This window comes from Prosopis cineraria, unplaced genomic scaffold (genome assembly GCF_029017545.1).
Source record: "Prosopis cineraria cultivar Desert tree isolate PC_DT_omini unplaced genomic scaffold, ASM2901754v1 PC7, whole genome shotgun sequence".
In the NCBI taxonomy this organism is placed as follows: domain Eukaryota; kingdom Viridiplantae; phylum Streptophyta; class Magnoliopsida; order Fabales; family Fabaceae; genus Prosopis; species Prosopis cineraria.
Genome location: NW_026555338.1, coordinates 23761520 through 23776943, shown reverse-complemented (window position 1 = coordinate 23776943; position 15424 = coordinate 23761520). Strand labels below are relative to the sequence as shown.

The window sequence follows — 15424 nt, the reverse complement described above, 5'->3', positions numbered from 1 at the left end:
TATATAAAAAAATACTTTTTAAAAAAATATACTTATAGAATAAATTAAAAATAATTAAAAATAAAATATGAATAACTTAACTATGTCTTTTCATTAAGTTAAAAGTAATATATACACACACACATGTTGGTGAGTTGTAATGTCAGTGTTCATCGTTACTTAGTGCAATTATAGTGTTCAGAGATATTTTTGTCCCGTTCGTTCGTTCTGTTTCATTTCATAAAGTCCCCTCAATTTTACATTTAAAAATATGAAAAAACACACCTTTTGATTTATGTATTTTGTTAATATTTTATTATAATTTTTTATATTTTAAATTTTTAAATTTTTATTTTTTAATATTTAAAATTTTTAAATGAATAAAGTATAAAGATTTTAAGTGAACATAAAATATTAAAAAATAAAAATATAAAATTTTAAAATATAAAAAAAATATAAAAATTTATAATAAAATATGAATAAAGTATAAAAATAAAAGATATGTTTTCTTAAAAATATTATATTACTTTTTATGAAATATATATATATATATATATATATATATTACTACGTCAACGACGACTTCTCTCTTTCTTTCGCCTTCTTCTTCGTCAACAGGACAGTTTGCCATCTCTGTGGTGTTTAGGAAGTGAGCCGATCATCTTGTTACATTGTAGAAATAATGAATCGCCTTAGCTTACCAAGCAGCTCATCATCATCGTCATCTCGGAGGACCTGGAAATACGAAGTGTTTCTAAGTTTCAGAGGTGAGGATACTCGCAACAGTTTCACTGGTCATCTCCATGCTGCTCTTCAACGAAAAGGTATATATACCTTCAAGGATGATAAAAAGCTCCAGCGAGGAAAACGTATTCGACCCGAACTCCTCAAAGCTATTGAGCAGTCCAGGATTTCAATCGTCGTCTTCTCCAAAAATTATGCTGATTCATCATGGTGCTTGGACGAACTGGCAAAGATCTGTGAGGGAATCGCAGAACCGGGATACACTGTTCTTCCAATTTTCTACGATGTCGATCCATCTGAGGTACGGAATCAGAGGGGGGATTTCGAAGAAGCCTTTAATAAACATAAGCAAAGCTCAAGTGACAGAGTACAGAGATGGAAGACAGCTTTGAGACAAGCAGCCGATCTCTCTGGTTATGATGTGAGGAATAAGTAAGTAAATATTTCTTCTTTTGTTTTCCTTTATAGTCTGGTTTTCTTGTATATGATTCTCTATTGTTCTCTCTTCATTATTCCCTTGTCAATATAAGATTACTCTGAAGTTCTAAGTTCTTCACTGAAGTAGTCAATGTGCATATTGAAGTTGTCAATTACTGATAGTCGAGTTGTCCAGTATAAGCAGCAATAATTGACAATTATCCAACAGATATTGATGTATAACAAGGGACTTCAGAATAATTTTGTGATTTTATGGGACTTTTTTCTATTTAGATTGCTTACGCGGGATTTAAAAGTGATTTTCCCTTTTCTTTCTTCAGATCAGAGTCTGACGTTATTGATCAAATCGTTCTGGAAGTAACCCATACACTAAAACATAGATTCTCAAGTCTGGCAGAGGATCTAATTGGGATGCAATCTCGTGCAGAAGCTTTTGAAAAGCTTCTAAATCTAGACTCATCAGATGATCATGCTCAATTTGTAGGGATTCTGGGAATGCCCGGAGTAGGAAAGACTACTCTTGCTGCTGTTGTATACGATAGAATTTCCCACCAATTTGATGCTTGTTGTCTTCTTCTTGATGTGAGTAAAGTTCACAAGGGTCCTGGTCTTGTCCGTCTACAAAAACAGCTCCTTTGCGAAGCAGTGGGGAAAGATCAAGAGGTTTGGGAGGATCACACAGGAACCAATTTAATAAGAACTAGGCTTTGTAACTGCAAAACTCTTATTGTTGTTGATAATGTTGATCATGATGAACAATTGCAGAAATTGGTTGGAAAGCCTGAGTGGTTTGGTCCTGGGAGTAGAATCATCATAACAACTAGAGATGAGAAAATCCTGGAGAGACATGGAGTGAAAGTGAATAAAGTTTACAAGGTTGAACTACTGAATGATGAAGAAGCTCTTCAACTTCTTTGTAGAAGAGCCTTTAAAAGTGATGATCCTGAAGATGAATTTGAAGAGTTGACTCATAATCTTCTACAATATTCTAAGGCCCTTCCATTGGCAATCAAAGTGCTAGGTTCCTCTTTGTTTAAGAGGCAACAATCAGAGTGGCGAGCACAGTTGGATAGATTGAAAGAAAATCCCAACCAAGAGGTTATGGGAGTGCTGGAAACAAGTTTATTTTTGCTTGAGCAAAGCGACAAGGATATATTTTTGGATGTTGCTTGTTTCTTCAAGGGAGAAGATGAGAACTATGCCAGAAAAATCCTACACCATTGTGGATTTAATCCTGAGCTTGGAATTAACATTCTGTGTGAAAGATCACTCATGGTCATTGTCAATGAAAGAATCTGGATGCATGATTTGCTTCAAGAACTGGGATGGAAGTTTGCAAAGGGAGAATTTCCTCAAGAGCCAGCAAAGTGGAGCAGACTCTGGTTGTACAAAGATCTTCAAGCTGTAAAGACAGTAAGTGTTGTTTTGATGTATAATTACATTAATTACTGAGGTTTTGCTTTCTCTTTCTTGCTATCATTAGAATCATGGTATTAAAACTCAACTAGCCAGACCAGTAAATCAGTGAACCAGTCTCCCAGTCAGTCCGGTTAAAAGTTATGAACACATCAACTGGCTGAATTTTATATGTCTTTTCTCACATAACCAAACCTAAAACAACATCACGTTAAGCTAAAAAAATTAGCATGACTGGGTTAACATCGGTTCAACTACAGTTTGAAATACTGACCCTTGAACTACTATCTAGACTGGCTCAGATTTAAGTACCTTGATTAGAATATTAGTGGTCCCATATTAAAAAAAAATCCAACATGTTTCTTTTACCTTGTGCATGTGTTTCCATTTTGTAGGGAACCGAAAAAGTTGAAGCCATCGTCTTGAAGGAGGAAGATATAGATCTGAATGAGATGCTGCCATTGAGGGCTGAAGCTTTATCACAAATGACTCGCCTCAGACTAATTATATTCCCTCATGTGAAATTTTCAGGAAAGCAGCTGAATAATCTCTCCAATGATTTACGATTTCTTTCATGGCATAAATTTCCTTTCAGCTATTTACCATCAAGTTTTGAGCCAGCTGAACTTGCTGAACTCATCATGCCTGATAGCAATGCAAGACTATTGTGGGAAGGCATAAAGGTACGATAATGCTCTTCTGGACAAGATAGACTTAGCTTCTTGTTGGTAATGCTGGTACATATTCCCTCTTATTTTGTTTATAATTCATTTACCTTAAATCTCATTAACCCTGTTTAAAAATTTAAGAAGTTTTTAACTTTACCTCTATTAAATATACATACTTTAGAAATAAAATATTCTAACATTTAATAACTTTCCCAACATTTAATAGGAGTAAAAGGGTAAACATGGACACAATAATCATTAAAATGCCTTATAAATAGGATCAAAACAAATGCTCCTTTGATCCTATTTATAGGATAGAGAGAAAAGATTTATTTTGATTCTATATTCATCTTTACATTTCTGTCATTATTAATATATTAGAAAAAATTAATAAAAACTCCATAATTCTTTTTATCTTTATTAGGGTGTAGAAGTGGAAACATATTCAATTTTAAGACATAATTAACAAGCTATAAATTTTTTTTATTCCAATAAAACATGTTGAAAATAACTTAAAAATAATATCAAAGAGAATTTTTTTACCCTATAAATAAAGGACCAAAGGAGTATACAGCTTGCTGGTTAATTGTCTTTTGCTGCTTCATAACAGACCATGCCAAAGTTGAAGATCATGGATCTACGTGGCTCTAAAAACCTAATCAAGACGCCAAATCTTAGAGGAGTGAAAAATCTTGAGAAGCTAGACCTTGAAGGATGTAGTGGATTATTAGAGGTTGACGCATCCACTGGAGATCTTCGGAAGCTGACGTCACTGAATTTGAGAAACTGTGATCGTCTAATCAGTATCCCGAACACCTTATTTCTTTCAACTTCTCTTGAAACTTTGAATCTTCCTGGCTGTTTCAAACTTGCTCAACGCTTGAATTTCCAAGGACCTCGATAGAACTAAACCCAAAATGAGCAAATGAAACAACACCAAATAAAGTATCTTTAATTTGTCAGTTTCTTTTCGTTCTCTCTTTTGTTTTTATTTTTTCTTTTTTGGGGGCCATGTTAAAGACAATGTGTTGTCATTATATGATAATTACTTGTAAACTTCGCTTAGATCCATTATTCTATTTTGGCAGCTAGTTACACAGTTTTATTGTCAGCTGAACAATGTCATCTCACATGTGATGGTGAAGTGCATAAACTTTATTTCTTGAAAACCACCCTTGGAGCGGAGGAGGGGGAGAGACAAGAGGTCCAGGGGTACCCCCTAACGTTACAGAAGCTTGTAGATAAGGTTATCATTTCATTCTATATGTAATCCTTCACTCCATCCGATTTTTTTCATTGAATCATCGTTCCTGTGTGTGACTGTCACGCCCTTGTATTAAAAGCGTGATTGGCGTGAAATATGAAGTTTCATATTTCATAATTCTTAAATAATCAAAGATTAAGCAAAAATAACAATAAATAATTTATATATAATAATAAAATTCATAAACTTTTAACTATTCTGTAAAAATTTCAGCAAAATTTTTTTTATAATTCGAACTTTTCAAAATGTTTATAATAATAAAACCTATCAATCAATCCAGGAGTTTAGCTTTACACTATTATATTTCAAACAATATTAAAGATAATAATTCAATTGTAATTTGAACCTTTTGAAATTTCTATAATAATAAAACCTTCAACCAATCCAACAAAAAAGTTTAGCTCCACACCATTAGATTTCAACCAATATTAAAGACAACAACTTAATTTTTTAAATAATATTAAAAATAATACCATAATCAATTATATAACAAATACCCTTGAGTTAATTATACCACTGTACAAATCTCAATTTATTTTTATATTTTTTTATAACTCATTCTCAATTATCAATCATGATAAACCACATTAACGTTTCTTATACTTTATTTACACTTAATAAAGTACTAAAATAATAATTCTATTTAACCATGTCTCAATGTTGGCATATTAAGATTTCCCGTCAACAACTCTAGCCAAAATTTACATTTATACCTCCAAAATATAAAAATGGACATTTAACAATATTTATCCACTAAATCCTTCATTCAAGCATTTTCACGAACACCTTAAAAGCATTGATCGTTAACTCAATCATGAACCAACATCCAAACACTTCAAACCTATAATTCTACAATCAACATTCAGCTAAGCGTCAAAATACAGTATAAACCAAACAACACCTCAATTTCCTCAAAATCAACACGGCAGCAACACTGAAACAGAGCAAAGCGCGTCGGCCAGTAAAAAGAAAACCAAGCTTACCATACACACACTTCAACGGCCAGCAACCGAAGAGGAAGAAGAGATGGAGACCGAGCACCCACGCACGCACCACACGTTGACACAGGACCGAGAAGGAACAAAGAACAGTGACGGGAAAAAAATCCGATGACTCCAACTCTCCCAGCAGCGGAGACGCGACGGAGAGGAACGACACAGGCCGACGGCGAGCAAAGAAGACCAACGGCGAGGGAAAGAGAGGTAGGCTGACGGTGAAGAACAGAGGAACACGCTGGCGGTGAAGAAGAAGAAAGGAAAGTATGCTCTGACTAAACGCTCTGTAGTTCGAACAAAAGAAGAGGAAAATTCTAAACATAGGCAAAAAAATTGGAAATATTACAAGAAAGACCGCAGCATTTTCTTTTATAATTAAAGACAAAGACATTTTGATAAAAAATTTTATAATTTAAAACTAAATAATACCAAACTTTTACTCAATAAGATTTAAATTTTAAACCTTCAGATAAATAATCAAGACAAGTTCTATTAAACCATCACTTTCCATTTGTTATAAAATTGAAATGATTAAACAAAAATAAATAAAATATAAATTAAAAGAAAAAATTATTTAATTAAAATTTAGGGTTATTATAGTGTTATTCTTTACTCTTATGTTTTAAACCATTAATTCTACCCCACACCCAGAGGGAGCAAGTTTTGACGGTCCTTTAATATCCCTTTAACAATGAAAACAGACCCATGGTTTATTAAAAATAAAAAAGAAAAATAAAAATATGCCGACAATAACAAGGGAAAAAATAAAAGAAAAAGGAAAGCATGTTGTTAACAACTTGTTTGGTAATTAGATCAATGGCATGGAACGAAAAGAAAAAAAAATGTGATTTTTATTATGAAAAAATTGTCACAAATAATCTTTAAATAAAAAAAAATACAATCGAAAGATATTTGTTATAAATATCATCATAGTGTTTGCTCCAAAAAAAAAAATCATCATAGTGTATGTATACCCTTGCAAATCATGTCTCACTCCCTCAGGGGCAAAGTTGATATTTTAATTTGAAAAGGGTGTTTTTCCTAAAGTTATTTCCATTATTGATGCGGTGTGACGGCTCACCTCGCACGTCTAGTTCATGATTCACATGGAATCACTTTGCAAACTAGGACCGGCCTTTTGGAAGAGCCTCTTGCTAAAATTACTTGCCAAGGAAGTACTTTCCCTGAAAGATATTTTAAAATCCTTTATCCATTTAGTTCTTAAATTTCAATTCAAAATAATTCAGATCCGACTTTGTAATTAACTCAGAATAAATAAATTCTCATAGTTTTTTTTTAATTTAGTATAACTTAATTTCTACACTTTCTCAACTCAATAATATCAGAATTAAATTATATAGAGTTCAAATTTAGGAGCTAAATCAATAATTAAAGAAAATTTAAGAACTAAAAATTATATTATTACATAAAATTAGCTATGAAAACAAAACAAGTCAGTAATGTAAAAGAAATGTGAATTTTTACATATGAACTATTATTTTTTATAAATATATATGAATTATTATGTCATAATAATAAATTTAAACAAAATTTTCTATGCCGACATTCCTGAATAGAAGACCTCTTTGTGAGGAGAGCCTTACAAATAAAGCACCCATATAAAAAATATTATCCTATTAAGAGTGAGAATCCCTCACCTTTCTAAATTTCACTTCACCGATAAACTTGGGCGACTTATGACAAGTTCACTTTATTCTGTGGACTTTTGAATGGACAGATCAAAAAGCACTATTATCTTCATAAAGAAGAAATAAAAAAAAAGCTTTGTTAATTTTAAAAGGGTCCTCCATATTCCACGAGAGAACATTTAGTGCTCATCAAGGTAATCACCCCTGAACCAATCTAAATTTTAATTTAATCTGGGCATTTTAAATTTAACTATTTTTTTATTTTTGAAAATAAAAATTAATAAAAATTTAAAGAAATATATTTTATTATTAATATATATCATTTATATTTAGTCAGATTAATTTAAATTTAATGTTAATTTTTTTTATAATTTTTATAAATTAACAATACAGATTTATTTTGAATTGTTTTAAATTTAATAGTATGACAAGTTAAAAATTTTAAATCTAAACAGTAGAGACTAAATTTGTATAGTCAATTTAAAAAAATTAATATTAAATTTAGACTCATTTAATTAAATGTAAATGGTATATATTAATAACAAATATATTTACTTAAAATTTTATAAATTTTTATTTAAAATAATAATAAAGATAGTTAAGTCTGGACCGTCCAGCATTCACATTGGTTCAGGGTCAATGAGCACGCATCCTGATGAGCACCGAATGTACTCCGCATATTCCACACCACATGTTCAGAAAAATATCTGTACGTATCTGCTTTGTGCTCGTAGACGAAAGTAGTAAACAAGTCATCATTCTGAGAAACCAAAGTAGTAAACATAGATATAGACTTGGATTTGAACTCTACTACAATGAAACACTAATTGATCATACTGTGTGTGAGATCAGAAGCTACGATTGATTTCCAAGGAGGAGGGGAGGCCGATCAATATTTATGTGAGTCACAGAGGCGATGACCGTAACGTTTATGAATTCACTGATAAGATTTGTGCTGCTTTCGAAGCTGCAGGTTTGACAACTTTTGAGCAAGATCAGGATCTCGAAACTGAGGACTCACTTCCAGATTATCTTCTGAAACCGATTCATGAATCATGGGTCTCTCTATTTGTCTTCTCCAAAACCCATTCTACTTCAAAACAGCACTTCATGGAACTCAAAGAAATTGCTTGGCGAATTCATAGGCCACGCGGTGTTATACTGATCTTCTACGATCTCGATGGAACCCAGGCAAGGGAGGTAAAGTCATTCCCAAATGATTTTCTTGCCCCTCACTCATGGTTCTGAACAATTTAGATTTAATATTATTTCAAAATTAGTAGGTTTTTTTTTTCTTGATTGATGCATAATCTAATTAAATAAAAATGGGCGAGAATGACGGTGTGGTAGACACAATCCCTTCTTCTTCTTCTTTAAGCTTAAAACTTGTGCGTTATTATGAGCTTCTAATATCACTTGTTGAGGAGTGAGAGCAATCGAACGGAAACAGGAGAAAACAAATGGGTGATAAACTGTGGGAGGACTCATATCTTAATTCAAAACGTATCAATTTTATGGACCCTTCCACTTTGTTCTATACTAGTGATTAACTCTAACTTCATCTCCAATATATATGAGATTTCCCACATTGATTCATATCTGGTCACATTTGCACGTCTTAACTATAATCTTTCAACGATCACTGTTGAATGAGGAAAAATGAATTTAGTGTTTATGCAAAGAACACTAATGCCCAACGACACCAGGTTCTGGATGAAATCTATGACAATGTCGCCAGTCAATTCAACAACTTCACAAGTGGAACACCTGATGATCTTTTTGAGATGTTTTGTATGATGATCCAACCAAGGTACATAATTCTCTGGCTAACCAACCAACTTAACACTTCAAATTTCTGAAACTCATGAAAACTGATTTAAGTTCGTTGTTTCCATTTTTTGTTCTTTAATTCTTCAGACGAATTTCAAAAGCCATCAATGAAATTGTTAGCAAGGTCATGATAGCACTGCGTCAACTAGAATATGTTGTTGAGCTAATTGGGATGCAATCTCATGTGTCTGAAGTCGAAAAGCTTTTGAATTTGGATTCAAATGATGAAGTTCAAGTGGTAGGAATTTGTGGAATGGGTGGAGTAGGGAAGTCAACTCTTGCTCAAGTTTTGTACAGATCAATCTCTCGACATTTTGATGCATTTTGTTTCATAGAGAATATAAGCCAACTTTTGCGTGATGATCTATCTTTAATGAAAATTCTTTATCAAAACTTGGAGATCAAACCAACGTAGATTTCTCATTGTTCTTGATGGTGTTGATAATGTATTGGAAAATCTCGATGCATTTAATGTTGTTCTGGAATCTGAATGGTTTGATCAAGGAAGTAGAATCATCATTACAACTAGAGATGAACGAGTCCTTGAAATGTGTAAAGTGGAAGAAGTTTACAGACCTAAATTATTGAATATGGAAGAAGCCCTTCAACTCTTTTGTATAAAAGCTTTTGGACGTGATCATCCAGAGAGTGGATATGAAGAATTGACGAATAATATACTTGAATATGCTAATGGCCTTCCATTAGCAATTATAAAATTGGGCTTACTCTTGAGTCGAAAAAGTGTCAAAGAATGGAAAAGTGCCTTGGTTCAACTACAAAGAATTCCGAATCGACAAATAATGGACGTACTTGAAAAAAGTTATGACGAACTTGATGACAAGAGCAAGGAAATATTTTTGGACATCACATGTTTCTTTATTGGGAAAAAGATGGATCGTGTGAAGGAAATTTTAGATAGTTGTGGCTTTCCAGCAGATAATGGAATGAAACTTTTGATTGAAAAATCACTCATGACCATTCTAGATCACAAAGTAGGGATGCATAATATGTTGCGAGAAATGGGACGACAAATTGTTCGAAGAGCTTTCCCTTATGAGCCGAGAAAATGGAATAGGTTGTGGCATTTAGATGATATTGATTATGTTATGCAACAAAATGAAAGCACGGTAAGTTAATCGACTCTTTTCTTTTATTAACATAATATATAAAAGTGTAAATTTGGTACTCTAATTTTATATGAATTTTAGTTTAGCCTATTAATTTTATAAAGTATCTTTTTAATGTTCTAATTCTAATATTGTTAGTCTCGGAACAATCTTAAATGTTTGAGATTAACAATGTTAAAGTTGGAGGATTTAAAAAATACTTTATAAAATTAAAGGATTATAATAAAATCTTTGTATGAAATTAAATGACCAAAGGTATAATTTTGCCAAAATAATACAATCTACAAAATTAAAGTAATCTAACTTTTTTTTTTGGGTATAAATGACTTTATTCTTAGGCTATGGAAAGATTTGAAGCTATATCCCTTGATTTGGAAGACTCTAGAAGGGCTACGTTGAGAATTGAAGCCTTGTCACGCATGAGAAATCTTAGATTGCTCATATTTCGTAATGTGAACTGTTATGGAACACTCAATTCTCTTTCTAATAAGCTACGATATGTTTCATGGCATCAATATCCTTTCACTAGTTTGCCATCAAGTTTTGAGCCTCATGCACTAGTTGAATTGATTATGCCTGATAGTAACATCAAAGAATTATGGGAAGGTGAAAGGTAATTAATGTCAACAATATTCATTTTTGTTTGATTACACCAAAAACTAAGCATATATTTAGTATACGAAAAAGTGTTTTCTAGATAATTGTCCTTTTAATTTCCATGCTCTTTCTCATTTGCAGGTGCTTCCTAAGTTGAAAATTTTGAGTCTTATTGGCTCCAAAAATTTGACTAAGATGCCACATTTTGGAGGGGTTCGAAATCTTGAAAGATTAGACCTTGAAGGATGTATTAGATTGTTGCAACTCCATCCATCGATTGCTAGAATTCCAAAGCTCAAATTTTTAAATTTGAGAAGCCGCATTAATCTTGTCAGTATTCCAAATAACTTATTTGGTCAATGCTCTTTGGAAATCCTAAATCTTGCTGGCTGTTCAAAGTTTGCTGATTGTTTGAGATTTTATCCTTTGAAGAGCTCCATAGAATTGAAACTTCTCAGCATTTGGTATCATCAATTCTTAGAGAGAATGTTATACTTTATTTTATTTGTTTTGCCAGGACATAAGAATTATCATCAGCTTCTTTGTTGCTGTCTTTTTTACTTTCTCTGTAAGGGAAAATAGAAAGCGTGTCCTGAGAGATATATGAACTTGTTTGGCAATTTATTTTGGGAATAATTTTCTATTTTTCAGAACAAAAAAATGAAAAAAATTTGTTTGGTAACATATTTTCAGAAATTGTGTTGGAGAATAAAAAACTAAATATTATTATGGAAAATAGAAAAATAAAAATATTTTTTAAGTGTTTTGAGATTATTGTTCTGACTAATAAAGGAAAATGTAAAAACACATGTTTTTATTATTTTTTTTTGTTTTGAGAAAATTCTCATAATAATAAAACAAAAATAATTTTAAATAAGCAGTTTTGCTAGTTTTATTATTTTCTGCTTGAGAAATGACATTCAATTTCTTGACCACGAAGAGATTTGTGGCTAGTTGAAGCTTGAGTTTCTTTCTTAAAAATATTGGCTTTGTACTCAAATATGTCGGCCCCACAATATGTTATTTGATATTTCAAAATATTTCAGTGCTTTAAACTCAATAATTTCTTTTTTTAATTCCACCTGCTGGTATCCTAGAAAACTTGAGAATATTCAACATTCTCTGCAAACTAATCCAAACTCCTGCCACTTGGAATGGTTGTTATCAATAGCGACCTCATGGATATTCTTATGAATGCCTTTAACACACACACACACACACACACACACACAGATATTCTTATGAATGCCTTTAACACACACACACACACACACACACATAAGGATAAGTTAATTTAACTTTCACATCTAGTTCAAATAAGTGCTCTTTTAAACTCATTTACTTCACTGGTATTACACACGCATCATCTTCTCTCTCTCAAAACCTTTTTATTTTTGAAATTTTTTAATGTAGAACTAATTTTAACTAAATTTACCTTACTTTTCGATTGAAATTAGAGTAATAAAATGCTAATATTTTAATATTTTTTTATTAATATATTTTGTTAATTCATAATTATCTAAAATTTTTATATTAAATTTAAAATACCAAAAATGATTTTATATCCTAAATGTTGTTCAAAACAATTAACTTGTGTTCAAAACTCAGAAGTTAATTAAATAAGCATAAAATTAAAAATATTTATCCACGAATAGAATCATAGGCTCAACATATAATCTCATCATTATTATTTTTATTTTTATCAAAATGTCTAATGCCCATCACATCTTACGTATAGTACTCCCGCCACCGTGTTTTATAAAATATTTTTTGGAAAAATTATAAATGCCAATTATTAAGTCAATAAGATACATTTGGAATCTTAACATTTTATAAATAAATATAATTTTTTAAAAAAAATACACTCCATTTAATAAAGGAGCGAAGAAAAAAAAAGATATTTAATGAATCAAATAATAAAGGATAAACTAACAAGGTGTACACTACAAAAAAAATGATTTTTAGCGGCGACAAGATATAGTCGCTGCTGATTGTCAGCATTTTTTAAAATATGTTATAATTTTTTTAAAAAAATTATGTTGCAAGTTTCAGCAGTAACATACAAGTCGCCGCTGAAAGTCGAGAATCAGCAGTGACTTTTTAATGTCGCCGTTGATTGTTAGCTTTTTTTTTTTTTTTAAAAATTATGTTGCAAGTTTCAGCAGCGACACTAAAAAGTCACCGCTAAAAGTCGATTGTCAACATTTTTTATTTCTTTTAAAAAAATTATGTTGCAAGTTGCAGCGACAACATACAAGTCGCCATTGAAAGTTGACTTTCAGCGGTGACTTTTTAGTGTCGCCAATAATTGTTAGCATTTTTTTATTTGTTTTAAAAAAATTATGTTGCAAGTTTTAGCGGCAAGATACAAGTCGTCGTTGAAAGTTGACTTTCAGCAGTGACTTTTTAGTGTCACCACTGATTGTCAACATTTTTAATTTCTTTTAAAAAAATTATGTTGCAAGTTTCAGCAGCGACATACAAGTCACCGCTGATTGTCAGCATTTTTAATTTCTTTTAAAAAAATTATGTTGCAAGTTTCAGTGACGACATACAAGTCGCCGCTGATTGTCAGCATTTTTTTATTTGTTTTAAAAAAATTATGTTGCAAGTTTCAGCGGCGACATACAAATCGCCGCTGAAAGTCGACTTTCACTTTCAACGGCGACTTTTTTGTGTCGCTGCTGATTGTCAGCGTTTTTTTGTGTTTTCAAAATTAGATTGAAATATTTTTTATAGGAAAAAATATATTTTTGTTTTACCAATTTCATGATGTTCTTTTTATTTAAATTTTAATTTATTTCCATTTTCCTTTATTTAACCAAGTTGTACGTACGTACGTACGTATGTATGTATGCATAGATACACATACATATCTTGTAATATTACAAGTGGAGAGAGGTTTATATTAAGAGATAGAGAAGGGGCCATTTAACTCAATGCCTGTAAAATCAGAAGTCTTCTGATTTTATAGAAGTTTAGAAAAATCATGGTTAAATTAGCTCTTTTGATTTGCTTCACTTAATTACTTTTTTTTTGTGCTTAAATTATTTTTTGACAAAATTTAACTCTTGTATTTCTTTTGCTTTTTCTTTTTCTTCTTTTGTCATATTTGTTTTTCACCCGTGATTTTTTGTATCTTTTTCTATTTCAAAAAGAATTTGGATATTCTGTACAAATATCTCTTTTAAATTTTTCTCTTATTTAATTTATTCTATTTTTTATTTTTGAGATTTCTATTTGTTCTTCAATTCTTTTATAATGTATTTTTTTATTTCTACCTCTTTTACTTTTCTTTCAAGTTCACTATTCCTATTTGGCTATAGACTAAGACTCTTAAGACTTATTTTATTCTTCTTTTTTGACTTAGATCCTAATATCTTATCGAACCATCTCATATTTCTATTTCTACAAGTTTTATTTTCTATTGATATTGTTCTTCCTAGGCTTAATAGGAACACCATTGCCCAACTTTCCTATTCTTTCACAGGATTTTTGAATATTATATTCCTTAAATATTTTCTATTTGTTACTAAACTTACTTGGCAATATTACTTTTTTATAAGTTATATGTGATATTATGTTCATGTATCTTTTTTATTTATTTCAAAAGGGGTGCTATCTATTTCATTTTCTATATTTTCTTCTGCTTTTATTTTACTAGTTATAACAAAGAACAATAAATTCTACTGTTTTAACATATGGACAAATAATTAATATTATATAACCTTTAGAAAAGATAATTTTAAAAAATATAAAATAGGAATAGTTTGTTATAAATGTGAAAGGTTTGGCCATTTTTATAATTTTTTTTAAAATTATGTTGCAAGTTTCAGCGGCCACACTAAAAAGTCGCCGCTAAAAGTTGATTCAACATTTTTTATTTGTTTTAAAAAAATTATGTTACAAGTTTCAACGGCGACATACAAGTTGTCACTGAAAGTTGATTTTCAGCGGCGACTTTTTAATGTCGCCGCTGATTGTCAGTATTTTTTTTATTTATTTTAAAAAAATTATGTTGCAAGTTTCAGCGGTGACTTTTTAGTGTCGCCGCTGATTGTCTTCATTTTTATAATTTTTTTACTAATATATAATCATCATTATTTTTACTACTTATTCTTAGATATTTTTTATATTATAATTATAAATATGAATATTAAAATAAATAATATAACAACCTCAAGAAGTAAAAAAAATTAAAATAAATAATACAAATTATATTGCATTAATTATATTTATAGTTTACTTTAAACAAAATAAATAATATAATTTATAATTTTATAAATTGAAAGAATTAAATTGAAGTATTTAAGGATAGTAATGATATTTTATAATATTTAATATTTAATATATGTGTGTGTTTGTATAGTTTAATAATATGTGTGTGTGTGTGTGTATTTAATTATGCAATAATAAACTATAGGTTCATTTCAGCTCAATGGCAAAATGGTTGGACACAAAGGGAGGAGGTCATGGGTTCAAACCTTGGATGAGATAACTTTCAAAATGAAAATATAAATTGATGACATGATGACACGCGACGTGTGGTGAGAGCGACATGGGGCCATGTGGCGTGAGGTGAGGGGCGACACATGGAGGATGACATGGCGTCACGTGGTGCGAGGTAGGGCCCTGTGTGGAGGGTGACATGGTGCCACATTGCGTGAGGTGGGGCGCCACATGGACGGTGACGTGGTGCCATGTGTGTAAGTGAACC

General features: G+C 31.0%; 3 protein-coding genes across 3 annotated transcripts; all 3 read left to right on the top strand.

The window, feature by feature from the left end:
* The first annotated feature begins 591 nt into the window (after window positions 1-591).
* Window positions 592-4304, top strand: LOC129315185 (disease resistance protein RUN1-like). Its single transcript, XM_054958749.1, has 4 exons — window positions 592-1155; window positions 1482-2574; window positions 2973-3260; window positions 3856-4304. Exons 1-4 carry the CDS (start codon window positions 662-664, stop codon window positions 4147-4149), a joined length of 2169 nt encoding a protein of 722 aa, XP_054814724.1. The 5' UTR covers window positions 592-661; the 3' UTR covers window positions 4150-4304.
* Window positions 4305-5618: 1314 nt separating this feature from the next.
* LOC129316606 (disease resistance protein RUN1-like) lies at window positions 5619-9398 on the top strand. The gene is made up of 4 exons (XM_054961019.1): window positions 5619-5711; window positions 8006-8353; window positions 8860-8963; window positions 9071-9398. Exons 1-4 carry the CDS (start codon window positions 5619-5621, stop codon window positions 9396-9398), a joined length of 873 nt encoding a protein of 290 aa, XP_054816994.1.
* On the top strand, window positions 7839-11234 carry LOC129314861 (disease resistance protein RUN1-like). Its single transcript, XM_054958345.1, has 5 exons — window positions 7839-8353; window positions 8860-8963; window positions 9071-10110; window positions 10449-10723; window positions 10849-11234. The coding sequence occupies exons 3-5, from the start codon at window positions 9532-9534 to the stop codon at window positions 10862-10864; spliced, it is 870 nt and encodes a 289-aa protein (XP_054814320.1). The 5' UTR covers window positions 7839-8353; window positions 8860-8963; window positions 9071-9531; the 3' UTR covers window positions 10865-11234.
* The last annotated feature ends 4190 nt before the right edge of the window (window positions 11235-15424 follow it).